This window comes from Bombina bombina, chromosome 7 (assembly GCF_027579735.1).
Source record: "Bombina bombina isolate aBomBom1 chromosome 7, aBomBom1.pri, whole genome shotgun sequence".
NCBI classification, from domain to species: domain Eukaryota; kingdom Metazoa; phylum Chordata; class Amphibia; order Anura; family Bombinatoridae; genus Bombina; species Bombina bombina.
In genome coordinates this window covers 591,186,986-591,205,796 of record NC_069505.1, presented here as the reverse complement: position 1 = coordinate 591,205,796, position 18,811 = coordinate 591,186,986, and the positions used below count along the sequence as shown (strand labels likewise).

Below are 18,811 nucleotides of genomic sequence, written 5' to 3'. Positions count from 1 at the left end.
TTTCCTCTTCTCAGACACCGCTGCCCTCATTCTTGGGGACTTCAACCTCCCTGGTGACCATCCCACTGCCTCCGCTGAAAAAAACAACTTTTGCAACTCACTTCCTCTTTCAGTCTGTCACAATGCACTAACTCCCACTCACAAAGACTCACATGCAGCATCACATAACTCACTTCAAATTTCTCCCTCCTACTAACTCACACCAAACTCCACAGAAGCATCAAGTCACTAGATCAGCAACTGCTCTCAAACTCTCTCAAACCTCTGCTCTTTTCCATCTTCTCATTTTCCTGCCCTGACAAATCTATCTTCCACTACAATTCCACCCTTACATCCAACCATGACAATTTGGCCCCCCTACCTTAGCTCGGAAGTCACACACTCATTCTCAGCCCTGGCATATTACTCTGACATACTACCTACGCAGATGTTCACGCACTGCTGAGTAACACTGGAGAAAATCTTGGTGTTCAGCTGACTTTCTTCGCTGTAAGTTTGTCTTCAACTCCTACTATTCTGCCCTTATTTCTCTCTTTTCTCTACTCTTTCTTCAAACCCAAAACGTCTGTTCTCCACTTTCATTACTCTTCTCCACCCACACGTACCTTCTATTACAACTTCTCTCAGCTCAAGATTTTGCCAGCCAATTCAACATCAAAATTGATTCCATTAGAAACAATCATCTCTCAACATAGTAACAGTCTCCAACCCCCTGAAAGGCTCAAAATCTTCCAAAATACACAAAGCCATAAACTCAGCTCTTATACTCTCCTCTCACCTCACTACCTGTCCCCTCAATCTGAACCCCTCACAGCTCCTTTCTCTCTTCTACCCTTACCCCTATACTCACACAAATTGTTAACTTCTCCCTCATCTCTGAAACATGCACTGGTCACACCTATCCTCAAAAAACCTCTTAAACCAACTCCCCATCCAACTACCACCCTATTTCCCTACTCCCCCTTACTTCAAAAGTTTTTGAAAAACTAGTATATTTATGTAAGTGGCAAGAGTCCATGAGCTAGTGATGTATGGGATATACAATCCTACCAGGAGGGGGCAAAGTTTCCCAAACCTCAAATGCTTATAAATAAACCTCCCACCCCATTCATACCTCAGTTTTACAAACCTTGCCTCTTTAGTAGGGAAGCAAGATGTGCTTGATTTCTTCTGTGAAAGGCACTTCTAAGCATTTTGAAGCCCAGTTCCTCTCAAAGTACAGAGTTTGTCTGAGGGATGTGGAGTATTGCCTGATGACACCATGTTTTCGTCTATGGGAAAATCTATTCTAGGGCTTTCTGTAAATTGGTTGCAGGGATTCATCTGCTGCCTCCCTTTACAGATCGACATTATACTCTACCATTACCTCTACTGATATGTTTCAGTACTGGTTTGGCTGTCTGCTATATGTGGATGGGTGTTTTCTGGTAAGTATATATCATTTTTTAAGACACTTAGCTATGTTTGGCACCTTATATTATAAAGTTTTTAATATATATTGCATATATTTGCCATGAGTCAGGTTTGTGTATATTTCCCTTTGCAGTCTAACAGTTTCAGCATGGAGATTATGTTTATGGGAGAATTTAGGTATTTTTTTCTTACCTGGGGTTCCAGTTAGTTATAACTTGGAGGCTGTTTTTTTTTAAAAAATTAGTGGGCATATTAGGCTCGCGATGATGCAAAATGCTACTTTTTATTGCATAATTTTTGTCGCCTGTTGTGACGCGAGTCGTGTGATTTCATTTTGTTTGGTTTGGCGCCAAGTTTTTTCCCTCTGCATTTGTGTCATTTTTGGCGCCAAAACGTTATATTAAGTCTCTCCCTCTTTTACTCGCTGCTCTCATTTGTTTTTAGAGGGCTATGATGTTTGCTTTTAATTTTTTCTTTTGTATAGAATCTTATCATAACCATTTTGTTCCCATTCCTGAAACTGTTATTTTGAGGAAATTAGATATTTTGCTTTAATGTTATTTTTTCTTTGTTACATTTTGCAAGATGTCTGAAACAGATCCTGCCACTGATGTTACTATAGGAACTAATCTGCCTGAACATAATTCTACCAAAGCTAAGTGTGTTATTGTAAATAAGCTGATTTTATTTCTTCAGCTCAATTATGTCACACTTGTTTATTACATGTTGGTAATGTTTCTATGAGTACCTGATATTCCTGCAGATATGAATTTTTTTTATTTATGCAGCGATAAGAAGACTGACTGCTAATTTGTCTTCAAATAAAAGTAAAAGGTCTTTCCAAACTTGTCATAGATTTAATGAATTTTGTACTGACAGAAAGTATTCTCTACTGATTGAGGGTTCCTCTGACTCAGAGGATCCTGCATCAGAGACAGAAATTGACAGATCATCTTTTTTATTTTACAATTGAACATTTGTTCTCTATTAAGGAAGTATTGTTTACTTTAGGTATTAAGGAGTCTAGTCCTCCTAATAGCTAAGCTTATAATCATTTTAATTCTGTGTTTAAGACTTCTGAGGTTGCTCCTGAAGTTTTTTCCTATTCCAGATGCTATCTGTAATATGATTGGTAAATAATGGTCTTAACCAGTGTTCCCTCTAAGAGCAGTTTTGTGTGTAGCCCAGCAGTGAAACAGTTAATTAGGTAACCACACCCTGCAATTAGCAAACTCTGCACAATGCAGATGGCAAGGTATGGTTCTCTTGTTAAACGTTTCACTGCTGGGCTGCATACAAAACTGTCCTTAGAGGGAACACTGGTCTTAACCCTTTCTAGTTGGACAGTTTAGCGCAGCAGTTATTTGATCCTTAAAGGGACAGTCAACACCAAAAATTTTGTTGTTTAAAAAGATAGATAATCCCTTTATTACCCATTCCCCAGTTTTTTGCAAAACCAACACTGTTATATTAATACACTTTTTACTTCTGTGACTAACTTGTATCTAAGCATCTTCTGACCGCCCCTAATCACATGACTTTTAGTTATTTTGCATATAGTTGCATTTTAGCCAATTAGTGCAGTGTCTGCCACTAGCCACGAGCGTGATCACAATGCTATCTATATGGCCTACATGAGCTTGCTCTCCCCTGCTGTGAAAAGTAAATAAAATAGAGGCGGCCTTCAAGGGCTTAGAAATTATATGTGCCTCCCTAGGTTTGCTTTCAACTAGAATACCAAGAGAACACAGCAAAATTATTGATAAAAGTAAATTGGAAAGTTGTTTAAAATTACATGGCCTATTTGAAAAATGAAAGTTTTTTGTTTACTTGACTGTCCCTTTAAGTATATAACATTGTTCTTTTATTTTCAACATACAATCTTTTTATTTATATTGCTATATTTGATGTCATTTAAATTTAATGTCAAATCTATCTTTTTAGCTATTCTGACTTAAATAGCTTTATGGCTTAAATCTTAAAATATTGACAGTGTCCTAATCTAAATTATTATTTCTATCTTTTCAGGGAAATAATTCGTTTGGTTCCTCTATAACTGGGGGTAAGGGAGTTTTTTTTTTTTTTTGGCCGTAGACAAGAAATTTAAGGGTAAATTTAAAACTCTAAATTGTTTTCGTTCCTTTCGTCTGTATAGAGAGCTGAAAACCTCTCATTCCCCTAAGGCTCTATTTGGAGGCCATCTCTGAATTGGAATAAATCCAAGCCTTAAAAGGAAGCAAATCTGGCTCCTAAGTCTGCATGAAGGTGCAGCCCTCAATCCAGTTCTTCTGGTGAGGGGCAGATTAAGTTATTTCAAGACATTTGGACAGCTTCAGTCCAAAATCAATAGTGTATATTTCTCAAGGGTATTGAATAGGTTTTTAGAATAAGACCTTCCATTGGAAGATTGGGTTTCTATTCAAATCTATTCTTTGTGTTAGAGAAGGATGATTTTTTCAGATCAATCCTGGATCTGAAAATGTTAATCGTTTTGTAAGAGTCCCCAACTTTTAAGATGGTTACTATAAGGACTATTCTGCTTTTTGTTCAGTAAGGTCATTTTATGTCCACAATAGACTTATAGGACGCTTATCTTCACATTTTGATTCATCCAGACCACTATCGTTTTATGAGATTCTCTTTTTTTAGATAAACATTACCATTTTGTCGCTCTTCCTTTTGGTCTAGCAACTGCACCAAGAATTTTCTCAAAGGTTCTCGGTGCTCTTTTTTCTGTAATCAGAGAGCAAGGTATTGTGGTATTTTGGACTTGGTACTAGCTCAAGCTTTTCATTTAGCAGAGACTCACACAAAACAAATGTTTCTTCTAGACATGATTGGAGGATCAATTTACAAAAAGTTTCTTTATTCTTTAGACATAGGTTAAAATCCCAACACTTAACTCTCTGTTTTTGGTGTTTAAACCATCACCTTATTGTTCAAGGGGCCTCTTTTGTTCGTCCTTCCTGGACTGTGATCTCAACAGATGCAAGTCTTACAGGTTGGGGAGCTCTCTGGGGGTCTCTGACAGCACAAGGGGCTTGGAATCCTCAAGAGTCGAGGTTCCCTATCATTATTTTAGAACTCTCTGCTATTTTTAGAGCTCTTCAGGCTGGGCCTCTATTGAAGAGAGAATGTTACATTCCATTTTAATCAGACAATATCACAACAGTGAATATGTCAATCATCAATGGGGGACTCGCAGTCCTTTAGTAATGAAAGAAGTATCTCTGATATTTTCTTGGGTGCAATTCAACTCTTGTCAAGACTCTGTGATTCTTATCTCAGGTGTAGACATTTGGGAAGCGGATTATCTCCTTTTCCAGATGTGTTTTTTTTTTTTTTAACTTGTAAAGATGTGGGGTCTTCTAGAAATAGATCTGTTGTCCTCTCGTCTGAACAAGAGACTTCAAATATCTTTCCAGGTCCAGTGATCCTCAGGCAGAAATGATGGATGCTCTTTGGTTTTACCAATCTGCTTACATTTTTCTGCCTCTGGTTCTTTTTCCAAGGGTGATCTCTGTTTCTGATAGCACCAGCATGGCCTCTCGGATTTTGGTATGCGGACCTTGTCCAGTTGCCAGCCTTGGTCATTTGATATAAGACCAGACCTGTGTCAAGGCCCATTTTTCCATCAGGATTTCAAATCTCTGAATTTGAAGGCATGGAAATTAAATGCTTAGTTCTTAAGTCATAGAGGATTCTCTGATTCAGTAATTCTATGATATAGGCTTGTAAGTCTGTTTCAAGGAAGATTTATCATAGGGGTTGGAAAACCTATATTTCATGGTTTTCCACTCATGATTATTCTTGGCATTCTTTTGAATTCCTAGGATTTTACAGTTTCTTCAGGATAGTTTGGATAAAATGTTTTGTCTGCAAATACTTTGAAGGACAAATATCTGCTTCTTCTGTCTGATATTCACTGTATTGTTCAGGTTTTGATTCGTATCAAGCCTGTTATTAAATAAATTTCTCCTCCATGGAGTCTCAATTTGTTTTTTAAGATTTTGCAGGCTCTTCTTTTGAGCCTATGAATTCTTTGGATTTTTATCTAATTTCTTAGAAAGTGTTATTTATTTTGGCAATCTCTTCTGCTAGAAGAGTTTTCTGAATTGTCTGATCTCTATTGTGAGTCTCCTTATCTGATTTTTCATCAAGATAAGCTGTTTTGCAGACTGTTTCTCTTGTAAGGTGTATCCAGTCCACGGATCATCAATTACTTGTGGGATATTCTCCTTCCCAACAGGAAGCTGCAAGAGGATCACCCACAGCAGAGCTGTCTATATAGCTCCTCCCATAACTGCCACTACCAGTCATTCTCTTGCAGCTCTCGACAAGTAAGGAAGTAGCTAGAGAGATGTGGTGTTTTTTATTTAGTTTATCTTCAATCAAAAGTTTATTTTCAAATGGTACCGGAGTTGTACTATTTTAGCCTCAGGCAGAAAGTTGAAGAAGAGTTTTCCTGTGGTCTTTGATGATCTTAGCAGGTTGTAACTAAGATCCATTGCTGTTCTCACACATAACTGAAGAGAGTGATAACTTCAGCTGGGGGAATGGCGTGCAGGGTCTCCTGCAATGAGGTATGTGCAGTTTAAATTTTTCGAGAGAAAGAATATGCTAGAAAATGCTGCTAATACCGGAGTTATTTAAGGTAAGCCTGATTACAGTGATTTAATAACGACTTGTATCATGCTTGCTGTAAAAGGTAATATTCTTATTACTTTCTCACATTACTGAAAAATAAAACGTTTGCTGCCTGTCACCAGGAAAATCTATCATAAGATATGGTGTAAATACCTTCATTGGTGTGAATCCAAGGGTTACTCATGGAGCAAGGTCAGGATTCCTAGGATATTATCTTTTCTCCAAGAAGGATTGGAGAAGGGTTTGTCAGCTAGTTCCTTAAAGGGACAGATTTCTGTTCTGTCTATTCTTTTGCACAAACGTCTGGCTGAGGTTCCAGACGTGCAGGCGTTTTGTCAGGCTTTAGTCAGAATCAAGCCTGTGTTTAAACCTGTTGCTCCGCCTTGGAGTTTAAATGTAGTTCTTAAGGTTCTTCAAGGGGTTCCGTTTGAACCTTTGCATTCCATAGATATTAAGCTCTTATCCTGGAAGGTTCTGTTTTTAGTAGCTATCTCCTCGGCTCGAAGAGTTTTGGAGTTATCTGCTTTACAATGTGATTCCCCTTATCTCATTTTTCATGCAGATAAGGTAGTGTTATGTACCAAACCTGTTTTTTTTACCTAAGGTGGTATCTAATAAAAATATCAATCAGGAGATTGTTGTACCGTCACTGTGTCCTAATCCTTCTTCAAAGAAGGAACGTCTTTTACACAATCTTGACGTGGTTCATGCTTTAAAGTTTTATTTACAAGCTACTAAAGATTTTCGTCAAACATCTGCATTGTTTGTTGTCTACTCTGGACAGAGGAGAGGCCAAAAGGCTTCGGCAACCTCTTTCTTTTTGGCTAAGGAGTATAATACGCTTAGCTTATGAGACTGCTGGCCAGCAGCCTCCTGAAAGGATTACAGCTCATTCTACTAGAGCAGTAGCTTCCACATGGGCTTTTAAAAATGAGGCTTCTGTTGAACAGATTTGTAAGGCAGTGACTTGGTCTTCGCTTCATACTTTTTCAAAATTCTATAAATTTGATACTTTTGCTTATTCGGAGGCTATTTTTGGGAGAATGGTCTTGCAGGCAGTGGTGCTTTCCGTTTAAGCGCCTGCCTTGTCCCTCCCTTCATCCGTGTCCTATAGCTTTGGTATTGGTATCCCACAAGTAATGGATGATCTGTGGACTGGATACACCTTACAAGGGAAAACAAAATTTATGCTTACCTGATAAATTTATTTCTCTTGTGGTGTATCCAGTCCATGGCCCGCCCTGTCATTTTAAGGCAGGTGTTTTTTATTTTTAAACTACAGTCATCACTGCACCCTATAGTTTCTCCTTTCTCTTGCTTGTCTTTGGTCGAATGACTGGTAGTGGCAGTTAGGGGAGGAGCTATATAGACAGCTCTGCTGTGGGTGATCCTCTTGCAGTTTCCTGTTGGGAAGGAGAATATCCCACAAGTAATGGATGATCCGTGGACTGGATACACCACAAGAGAAATAAATTTATCAGGTAAGCATAAATTTTGTTTTTAATTTATTTGCTTTAAATAGTGAAATCTAACAACATCTATAGGGAGATTGTTTCTTCTTTGTGTCCTAATCCTAAGAATACTTCTAAAATTTTCATTCTTTGGCTGTGGTAAGAGCTTTGAAATATTATGTTGAGGCTACTATAGATTTCAGAAAGACTTCTAGTCTGTTATTTTTTCTGGTTCCAGAAAAGGTCAGAAAGCCTTTGCCATTTCTTTGGCATCTTGGTTGAAGTTTTAGATTCAAAAGGCTTATTTGACAGTGGGCAGTCTCCGCTTCAGCGTATTGCAGCTCATTCTACTATATCAGTCGCCATATCTTGGGTTTTCAAGAATGAAGCTTCAGTTGATTAAATTTGCAAAGCACTAACTTGGTCTTCTTTGCTCTCATTTACTTAGAGACACTGAACCCAAATGTTTTAATTTGTGATTCATTTAGAGCATGCAATTTTAAGCAACTTTCTAATTTACTCCTATTATCAAATTTTCTTCGTTCTCTTGCTATCTTTATTTGAAAAAGAAGGCATCTAAGCTTTTTTTTTTGGTTCAGACTTCTGGGCAGCACTTTTTTTATTGGTGGATGAACTTATCCACCAATCAGCAAAACAACCCAGGTTTTTCACCAAAAATGGGCTGGCATCTAAACTTACATTCTTGCATTTCAAATAAAGATACCAAGAGAATGAAGAAAATTTGATAATAGGAGTAAATTAGAAAGTTGCTTAAAATTTCACACTATCTAAATCACGAAAGAAAAAAATTTGGGTTCAGTGTCCCTTTAATTTTACCATTTTGATGTGTATGCATCTTTGGAAGCAGCCTTTGGTAGAAAGGTTTTTCAGGCAGCTGTGTCTGTTCGATTCTAGTGCCTATGATTTGAGTTTTTTTGAATTTTTTAAAGAAAACTTAATTATTTCTTGGGATTTAATTTCTCAGCGGAAACAGCTGTTTTTATTTTATCCCTCCCTCTCTAGTGACTCGTGGACTTCCACGTCTTGGGTATTATATCCCATACGTCACTAGCTCATCGACTCTTGCCACTTACATGAAAGAAAACATAATTTATGTAAGAACTTACCTGATAAATTCATTTCTTTCATAGTGGAAAGAGTCCATGAGACCCACTCTATTTTTTGTGGTTATGATTTTTTTGTATAAAGCACATTATTTTTCCAGTTACTCTTTTTAATGCTTTTTACTCCTTGTTTTTTTATACCTCACTACTTGGCTATACGTTAAACTGAGGTATGAGTGAGGCGGGAGATGTATTTATAGGCATTTTGAGGTTTGGGAAACTTTGCCCCCTCTTGGTAAGAATGTATATCCCATACTTCACTAGCTCATGGACTCTTGCCACTATGAAAGAAATGAACTTATCAGGTAAGTTCTTACAAAAATTATGTTTTTTCACATTTCCATACATTCAACACCCTCCTTGACCCACTGCAATCTGGATTGCCGCTGACCTTCTTAAAGAAATATCGAAAGATCACTTCTCTCTGCTAATCCTCCTTGATACTGTTGACCACTTTCTTTAGCTCCAAACCCTCCAATCTTTCGGCATTTGTGACACAGCCCTCTTGTGGTTCTCTTTGTACCAGTCTAACCATATCTTCAGTATAGCCTTCTCTGGTGCATCCTCTGCCCTTTTACCACTTACTGTTGGGGTACCACAAGGCTCTGTCCTTGGTCCCCTTCTCTTCTCAATCTATACTTCATCATTAGGTTCCTTAATAAAGTCCCACAAGTTTCAATATCATTTGTATGCTGATGACACCCAAATCTACCTCTCTGCACCAGACTAATCGCCTTCCTTGCTAACGGGTGTCACCAACTGTCTTTCTCATCTCATCCTGGATGTCTTCTTACTACCTTAACCTAAATCTTTCCAAAACTGAGCTCCTTTTTACCCCTCTTCTTCCAAAACCTCCACCTCCCATTTTTTTATAACTATCGATAATTCCATCATTACCCCAACCCCACAAGCTCGATGTCTTGGGGTCACTCTTGACTCAGAGCTTTCTTTCAATCCTCACATTCAGTCTTTGACCAATTCCTGCTGCTTCCACCTTAAAAGCATCTCCAAATATGACACTTCCTCACAAAAGAGACAACTAAGATTTTAATCCACTCTTATTCTTTCCTGCCTTGACTACTAATCCTAAATGAATTCCTCTGCCAGGCTCATCTTCCTTATACTTCACTCTTTATCTGCTGCACCTCTCTGCCAATCCCTTTACTGGCTTCCTCTAGCCTCCAGAATTAAACACAAAATTCTGACTGACATACAAAGTCCTCAGCTGCACTGCTCCCCTCTATCTCAGACCTTGTCTCCAGACACTCTCTCCCTCCCATCCCCTTCACTCTGCTCATGACCACCTCTTCTCCTCTTCTCTTGTTACCTCCTCACATTGCCGTCAACAGGACTTCTCCAGACTGGCTCCCATCTTGTGGAATGCTCTGCCTTGCTCCACAAGACTCTCCCCTAGTTTTGAAAACTTCAAGCGCTCCTTAAAGACTCTAATGTTCAGGGATGCATACAACCGACACTAACCTTTCCTGATACTGGTTCCTCTCCTCCATTGCTATTCACCATGAACCCCATTAGAATGTAAGCCTAAGAGCCCAACTGCTTGCAGATCACCTTCACAAGAGCTGACTACAAAAGTACAACTCTTGGCAGGGCCCTCTTACCACTTGATCCCTATAAATGTTATCTTGCACGCCATGTCTATGTTTATAGCGCTGCGGAATCTGTTGGCGCTCTGCAAATAACTGATAATAATAATTTATATCAAGGTTATCAGATCTATTGCAGTATATCAGGGCTATAAGATGTTTTTATTTGGTGGTGAATAAATTAAATGGCTTTTATTTCTAGAAAGAAATTCCTCAACCGGACTTGAAAGAAGCTGAGCTCCAAGAAGATAAGGTAAGTGATTAGGGACAATTAATTTTCTTGGCCTACAAGATTCAGAAATTTCACTAGTACTTATAGAGCCCCAGTTGGAATTATCTAAAGGCTGTTTTTTACCTTTCAAACGGTGTCCCACTAAGGGGTGTTCCTTGCATTTAGTATTTGAATGTGATGCATGCATTACAGTAGGGCTCACAAAAATACGTAATAAAAAAATTGTAAAAAATAAAGAAATATAAACACTTTTATTGGTAAACTGCTTGTATTTGTAACAAAATAGTTCTGCAAAAAGATTTTTTTTTATGGAAAGCTAAAAATTTGAATTGAAAAAACCCACTGAAATTTGTAGTTATAATACGTAATTCAAACCATATCTTATCCTTTATTGCAAAATGAGTTTTGTTACATTGGTGTTATATAATATTTATTAGCCTGTTTTGGCCAACTCTTGCTGCTCTTTTTTATGGAACCCACAGGACATTAAATGAAGCAGAAGTGAAATTTTGTTAAGAGAAATTAATCTTTTATTCTTTTTCTGCTGTCTTATGATCCAGTCTCTGCTAGTGATGCGGTGAGAGTAACAATAACTTTTTACCTATATTTCTCTTACCTATGAATCTTACTAGTATATATGCTGTAAAACATAGCAAGAGCTTATTTTTCTTTTGTCTGTCTGTAAGGGAAGTCCTGCTAGCAGTAATAAAGATCATCCTGTTATGAAGTTTTCCTTTGTCTGCATATCTGGTCTCTTGTTTCTCCACCTGGCACAAGCCTATTTAGGTTAAATGTCTACATCATTGGGATACTTTTATTGAATAGTTGTTTTGTTCCAGATAGAAGAACCCCATGAAAATATGAACAAATCAGAGTTCTCGGAAGAGAAGGTAAGACCTCTTTCACACACATTTTGTCAAGCCTTTAATATTCCTGCAGCTTTTTCAGTGAATTAGACATACTGTATGCAAGGAAGCAATAATATATATTTTGTTTATTATATCCATCTATACTACTGAAGGTCAGTTTGTTAAAGGTTATTACATGTAAAGCAGCTTATTAGGGCTTGTATAGTTTTTTTTTTGTGGAAAATATATTTAATGTCTTCTCTTTCTAGATGGAAACTCTTCAGTTGAACTTGCAGGAATCTGAGCTCCAAGACAAGGTAAATACAAGTATTTAATTCCTTCTCATGTAGGTTGTAAGTCTCTGATAATATAAGTTGTTATTGACAAATTGATTCTAGCCTCACTTAAAAGTAAAGATCTTAATTATTTTCTTGCAGTCTGTCTATTACTCCTATGAATCCTGCAAGAAAATTATAAAGGTTCTTTCTTTCAAGTGAGGCAGGAATCATTTTGTTAATATTGAGACTTGGCATTCTGTAAAAATAAAAATTTGTATTGAAATTACAAAGGAAAAAACATGGTGAAATGTGTTCTTTTAATACGGAATTAAAAGCGTATTGTTTTCGTTATTGTACAATGAGATTTTCGGCTTCTGCCTAGTGTTAAATGTTTTCACATTGGTATGTTTTTATTTCAGATACAACCAAATGAAAATATGAAGGAATCAGAGTTTTTGGAAGAAAAGGTAAGACATCTGTCACACGCCTTTTGTCAAGCCCATAATATTCCTGCAGCTTTTTATGTATATTAGAAATATTGCAGTTTCCTCTTATTGCACTTTGTCTACAGGACTTGACTTGTTTTCCTACAAATTATTTTTGATCAATTTTTTTTAAGGTTATAGATTTCATATTAAGGCAGGTTCTCATATTAAATTAATTTCTTTCTAGAGGGAAACTCCTCACCTGGACTTAAAAGAATCTGAGCTCCAAGGAGATCAGGTGAGGAACGAAGGCCAGTTATCTAAAGGTCTTTGAGCCTACAAGATTGTCATTTCACCATTAATAGAAAGCCCCAGCTTGAATTATCTAAAGACAGTTTTTACCTTTAAAACAGTGCGTCTCATTAAGGGATGTTCCTTGTATTGAGTATCTGAAGTTGATGCTTACATTACAGTAGGGCTCACAAAAAGTAATTTAAAAATCGTATAAAATAAAGAAATGTAAGCACTCAATAAAAATGGTATTGTTACATAGATTTTAAATTTGTAATAAATTAGTTCTGTAAAATTATTTTTTATGGAAAAATAAAAATTTGTATTGAAATTACTCTGGAAAAAAACACTGAGATTTGTAGTTATAATGCGGAATTCAAAGCATATTGAAATGAGTTTCCCTGTCTTTTAGTGTTAAAATTGTTACATTGGTGTTATATAATATTTATTAGCCTGTTTTGGCCTACTCTTGCTACTTTTTTATGAAACTACATTTTCCTAAGATGCACGTGTCACGTAGTCTTGTCTGCAGGGAACCCACGGGACATGAAATGTAGCAGAAGTGAACTATGTTTTGCTGCTATAAATTAATCTCTCATTTGTTCTTTGTTTTCTGCTATCTGTCTTTTGTCCAGCCTCTGATAGTAATGCAGTGTGTTGTGAGTAACAACATATTACATATATTTATCTTACCTAGGAATCTTACTAGTATATAAGTTGTAAAACGTAGCAAGAGCTTACTTTTCTTTTGTCTGTCTGTAAGGGAAGTCCTGCTAGCAGTAATAACGATGATCCATTTATGAAGTTTTCCTTTGTCTGCATATCTGGTCTCTTGTTTCTCCACCTGGCACGTGCCTATTTAGGTTAAATTTCTACATCATTGGGATACTTTTATCGAATAGTTGTTTTGTTCCAGATAGAAGAACCCCATGAAAATATGAACGAATCAGAGTTCTCGGAAGAGAAGGTAAGAAGTCTGTTGCACACCTTTTGTCAAGCCTTTAGTATTCCTGCAGCTTTTTCTGTGAATTAGACATATTATTGCTTCTTTGCATACAGTATTATATATTTTTTTATTATATCCATCTATATTACTGAAGGTCAATTTGTTGAAGGTTAGAAATTATTACATGTAAAGCAGCTTATAAGGGCTTGTATAGTTTTTTTTTTGGGTGGAAAATATATGAAATGTCTTCTCCTTCTAGATGGAACCTCTTCAGTTGAGTTTGCAGGAATCTGAGATCCAAGACAAGGTAAATACAAGTCTTTAATTCCTTCTCATGTAGGTTGTAAGTCTCTGACAATATAAACTGTTATCAACAGATAAACAAATTGATTCCAGCCTCACCTAAAAGAAAGGACCTTTATTATTTTCTTGCAGGATTCATAGAAGTGAGGCTAGAATAATTTTGTTTGTTAATATTGAAACTTGGCATTCTGCAAAAATAAAAATTTGTATTGAAAATACAAATGAAAAAAACATGGTGAAATTTGTACTTATAATATGGAATTCAAAGCGTATTGTTTTCGTTATTGTACAATGAGATTTTCGGCCTCTGCTATTGTTAAATATTCTCATATTGGGATGTTTTTATCAAATAGTTTTTATTTGTTCCAGATAGAACCTCATGAAAATATAAACAAATCAGAGTTCACTGAAGAGAAGGTAAGACCTCTGTCACACGCCTTTTGTCAAGCCTTCAATATTATTCCTGCAGCTTTTTATATATATTAGAAATATAATTCCATTTTATTCTTATTGCGCGTCTTTGTTTACAGGGCTTGACTTGTTCTCCTAAGAACGATTTATATTATTGACCATTTTTTTATGGTTATAGATTCATCATCTCCTGCTAAATGCACTTCTTTCTGTGGCTTTTGTACTTTGTGTAACTCTCTTGGTATGTGAATTGGGTCCTGAATCATCTCCTGCTATATTCACTGCTTTCTGTGGCTATTCTACCTCTATCTCTTGTGGCATGTGTCTGTAGTCTGTGAAATAAATTCTGTATTTACTGTGATATCATCTTTATGGTCTTTAGCTGTGTGATGTGGACATGTGCAACGCTAACATTTTTTTCATTTTCATTAGTTAAATAAATAAATTTGTTTCGGCAAATTAAGTTAAATCATTATTTTGGATCCGTTCGTTATTCATATTCATTATTCTATTCTAAAGTTTACAATAGAATAAGGATTATAAATAAAGAATTGATCCGAAAAACTAATTTGCTGAAACAAAATTATTTAAACCACCGTTCCCCGACACTAAATAAAGCTATCTCCTAAACCGCCGCCCCCACATCACCAACACTAACTAAAACTATTAACCTCTAAACAACCGTTCCCCGACATTGTCAACACTAAATAAAGCTATTAACTCCTAAACCGCAGTCCCCCACATCGCCAACACTAACTAAACCTATTAACACCTAAACCACTGTCCCCCCACATTGCAAACACCAGGGCCGGACTGGGAAATCATAACGGCCCTGGAAATTTGTATGGCCCTGCCCCGCCCCCATCTGGCTCAGACCCGCCCCCATCTGGCTCAGACCCGCCCCCATCTGGCTCAGACCTGCCCCCATCTGGCTCAGACCTGCCCCCATCTGGCTCAGACCTGCCCCCATCTGGCTCAGACCTGCCCCCATCTGGCTCAGACCTGCCCCCATCTGGCTCAGACCTGCCCCCGTCTGGCTCAGACCTGCCCCCGTCTGGCTCAGACCTGCCCCCGTCTGGCTCAGACCTGCCCCCATCTGGCTCAGACCTGCCCCCATCTGGCTCAGACCCGCCCCCTCTGGCTCATGGCCCAATCTGGCCCAGATAATTTTCCCCATCACAACTGTCTCTGCAACCGATATAAAAGCATTACAGATGTTTTATTTATCTGCTTTTTGGGTTTTTAAGGCTTTACAATGGAGTAAAAGGATTAAATAATATGCAAAAGCTGATAGACTATGTAATCTGCATTATGTGTGTGTGAACCACTGCAGTAAAAACACATTCACTTCTCTCACACAACACATATAACACAATATTTACCACTAGGTTCACGTTAATGTAGGTTTAGCCATAAAAAATAATAGAAGGTGCACTATATAAGAACAGGTGATATAACACAGAGGTGTGACACAAATCCCTCACCGTTCTCCAGGAATGTGGTGGCTTTGTCATGGATAGGGATTAGATGCATTTGAGTGGATCTAGTATTCAGCAGCAGTCTCACACGGTTAATATTTACAACTGAGTGTCTACCCGATGTTGAGACAGAGACTGTAATTATATGCACATCAGGGTCAGGGACTGTCTGAAGTTATGATTAACAGTCAGTGTCTGTCTTCACTTGTAAGAGAGAAGAGATCTTACCTGTGGGTAGTGGCGGGCTGGCGGCCGCGGCCAGCAAAATGAGTCCACTCCAGAGTCCTGACAGTAAAGTACCGGCGGTGACACACGGAGGAGCACAGACATGATTAGTGAGTCAGTGACAGACACCTAAAATCCCAACTCTCTGTGACTTCTTAGAGACAGAGACTACTAGTCTCCTGCCCGGCAATGCGGGGCACCAGGCAGCCCTGAGTTCACAGCCTCACGTCTTAGTAAGTGCGCCAACATAACCTGTGACTGGCCACGGACTGCAGTCGTCACTCGTCGCGTACTGACTGACTGTATGTGGTGCTTCACGTGATACCCCAGGGCCCAATAAGAAAATAAAATGGCTAAAAAAATGTTTTAAATTTTATTGCCGCCCGCTCTAACTTTGCGCACACTGGCACTGCAGCTGGACAGCTGGAAAGGCCCACCAGCTGCCGGCCCACCGGGATTTTTCCCGGTATCCCGGCTGCCCAATCCGGCCCTGGCAAACACTATATAAAATTAAACTGTTAACCCCTAAACCTAACACCCCCTAACTTAAACATAATTAAAATAGACCTTAAGTGAAGTTACAAATATTAACTAACTACCTATTTAATAATAAATACAAACTTACCTGTGAAATATAAATAAAGCCTAAGCTTAAATTAAAAAAACTAACATTACTAAAAATAATAAAACCTAACATTACTAAAAATAATACACTAAAATAATACACTAAAATTACAAGAAAATAAAAAAACTACCATTACAAAGAATAACAAACAAAATTATCCAAACTTATAAGTTATTCCTAATCTAATACCCCGTTTAAAAAAAAAAAAAAAACACCCCAAAATAAAAAACCCTAACCTATAATAAACTACCAATGGCCCTTAAAAGGGCCTTTTGTAGGGCATTGCCCTAAAGTTAACAGCTCTTTTGCCAATAAATTAAAACACATACACCCTAACATTACAACCCCCAAATAAAAAAAATGGCATTTGTATGGGCATTGTCCTTAAAAGGGCAATTAAACAAATACCCAAATCGAAAAAAAAAAAAAAATCACCCTCAGAAAACCTAATACTAACCCCCAAATGCAGTAATCACTGTTCCTGAAGTCTGGCGAAAGATCTTCATCCCAGTAGTGAAGCGTCTTCTTCCAGGCGGCTCCATCTGTATCCATCGCGGGACCGGCATCTTCTATCTTCATCCCGGCGGAGGTCCATTGGTCCTACGTGGAGGTCCTCTTCATGCGATCGTATGCCGCACACTGAGGATTGAATGCAAGGTACCCCTTTTATATTGGGGTAAAGTTGCATTCCTATTGGCTGAAAAAGCGGCCAATAGGATGAGAGCTGCTTAAATCCTATTGGCTGATTTGAACAGCCAATAGGATTTAATCAGCTCTCATCCTATTGGCTGATTTAAATTTTTCAGTCAATAGGAATGCAACGGTACCCCAATCTAAAAGGGGTACCTTGCATTCAATCCTCAGTTTTGCGGCGAACGATTGCATGAAGAGGACCTCCACGTCGGACCGATGGACCTCCACCTCCGTGGATCCACCAATGCCTCCGCTGGGATAAAGATAGAAGATGCCGGTCCCACAATGGATACAGATGGAGCCACCTGGATGAAGATCTTTCAATGGACTTCAGGAACAGTGAGTACAGAATTTGGGGTTAATAATAAGGTTTTTTTGTTTTTTAGATTAGGGCTTTTTTTATTTTTAATGGGCTGTAAAAGAGCTGAATGCTCTTTTAAGGGCAATGCCCATACAAATGCCCTTTTTGGGGCAATGGGTAGATTAGTTTTTTTTTTAGTTAGGTTTTTTTATTTTGTGGGTTTGGGTGGTGGGGGTTTGTAATGTAAGGGGGTATTTGTTTAATTTATTTGCAAAAGAGATGTTAACTTTAGGGCAATGCTCTACAAAAGGCCCTTTTAAGTGCTATTGGTAGTTTATTATAGATATTTTTATTTTGGGGTGTTTTATTTTTTATACAGGGTATTAGAATAGGAATATTTTTTATTATTTTGGATAATTTAGTTTATTTTTTGTAATTGTAGTTTTAATTTTTTTGTAATGTTAGTTTTTTTTATTTCTAGTAATGTTAGGTTTTTTTGAGGGGGTTTTTTGTTTTGTTTTTAAACAAGTAATGTTAGTTTTTTTTTTTGTTTAAGCTTAGGTTTTATTTTTATTTCACAGGTAAGTTTGTATTTATTTGAACTTGGTAGTTAGTAAATAGTAATATTGTAACTAGCTTGGGGTTTAGTTTTGGCGATGTGGGGGGCGGCGGTTTAGAGGTTAATAGGTTTAGTGTTGGCTACGTTGGGGGGGGGTGGCAGTTTAGATGAACAATGAAAAATTCCAAATATGAATAAAGAATGGATCCGAAAATTCGGAAACTGATTTATTCATTTTCAGAGTTTTTCGTTATGGTGCCGATTCGGAAAATTGTTTCGTCTGAAAACTAAATTTGTCTGAAATAAATTGCACATGTCTAATGTGATGTTCAAACATTGTCAATACTGGATATAATTCCTAAATGTATAAGTTTACTAATGGTATAATTTCAGCCCCCTCCAAATTATATGGTCTATTTTAATTTATCTTACACTGAATCAAACTTTCCCTATTGGCCTTTTGACTGTCTTTCCATCATGTCATTAACTAATTTAATGGACTCAGCTGAATGCTCTATCCTATAAATGTAACACTTCTATGGTGAAGCATTGCAGGTTTAGTTAGCATTTTTGTAATGTTACATTTCTTAAGTGAGCATTTTATAAGTTAGGCATTAAGAATTAGGCAAAATAATTATACAAGAATTAGAACAAGGAGTGAACAAGGGACAAGACACTAGGCAAGTGCTATTGTAATACTGTATTTTTGTGTGTTTCACTGTTTACCTGTTTTGTAAAAATGCTCAATATCTTCATGTTCCCTTTTGCTACCTCTTGTAGCAAAATACTTTATTCATTTACTCCTTTCCACTCACCACCTGCACTATTCATTAGCCCATATTTTACCCTCCCCTCCCTTTTGCACTCATGAACTTCATTCATTTATAAACACACTCTCTCCCACTACAAATCTGTATCTTATCTTATGTCACGCTCCCTCTCGCTCATACTAGCTGC

At 37.5% G+C, this 18,811-nt stretch overlaps 1 protein-coding gene across 1 annotated transcript in view; it reads left to right on the top strand.

Annotated features, from left to right (window-relative positions):
• The window catches only part of LOC128636623 (involucrin-like), a 120,880-nt gene that overhangs the window by 24,382 nt on the left and 77,687 nt on the right, over window positions 1-18,811 (top strand). The window contains exons 24-31 of the mRNA XM_053689614.1: window positions 10,442-10,492; window positions 11,311-11,361; window positions 11,589-11,636; window positions 12,017-12,064; window positions 12,270-12,320; window positions 13,230-13,280; window positions 13,519-13,566; window positions 13,932-13,979. Coding sequence (XP_053545589.1) covers window positions 10,442-10,492; window positions 11,311-11,361; window positions 11,589-11,636; window positions 12,017-12,064; window positions 12,270-12,320; window positions 13,230-13,280; window positions 13,519-13,566; window positions 13,932-13,979 — 396 coding nt within the window. The remainder of the gene's footprint in view (window positions 1-10,441; window positions 10,493-11,310; window positions 11,362-11,588; window positions 11,637-12,016; window positions 12,065-12,269; window positions 12,321-13,229; window positions 13,281-13,518; window positions 13,567-13,931; window positions 13,980-18,811) is intronic.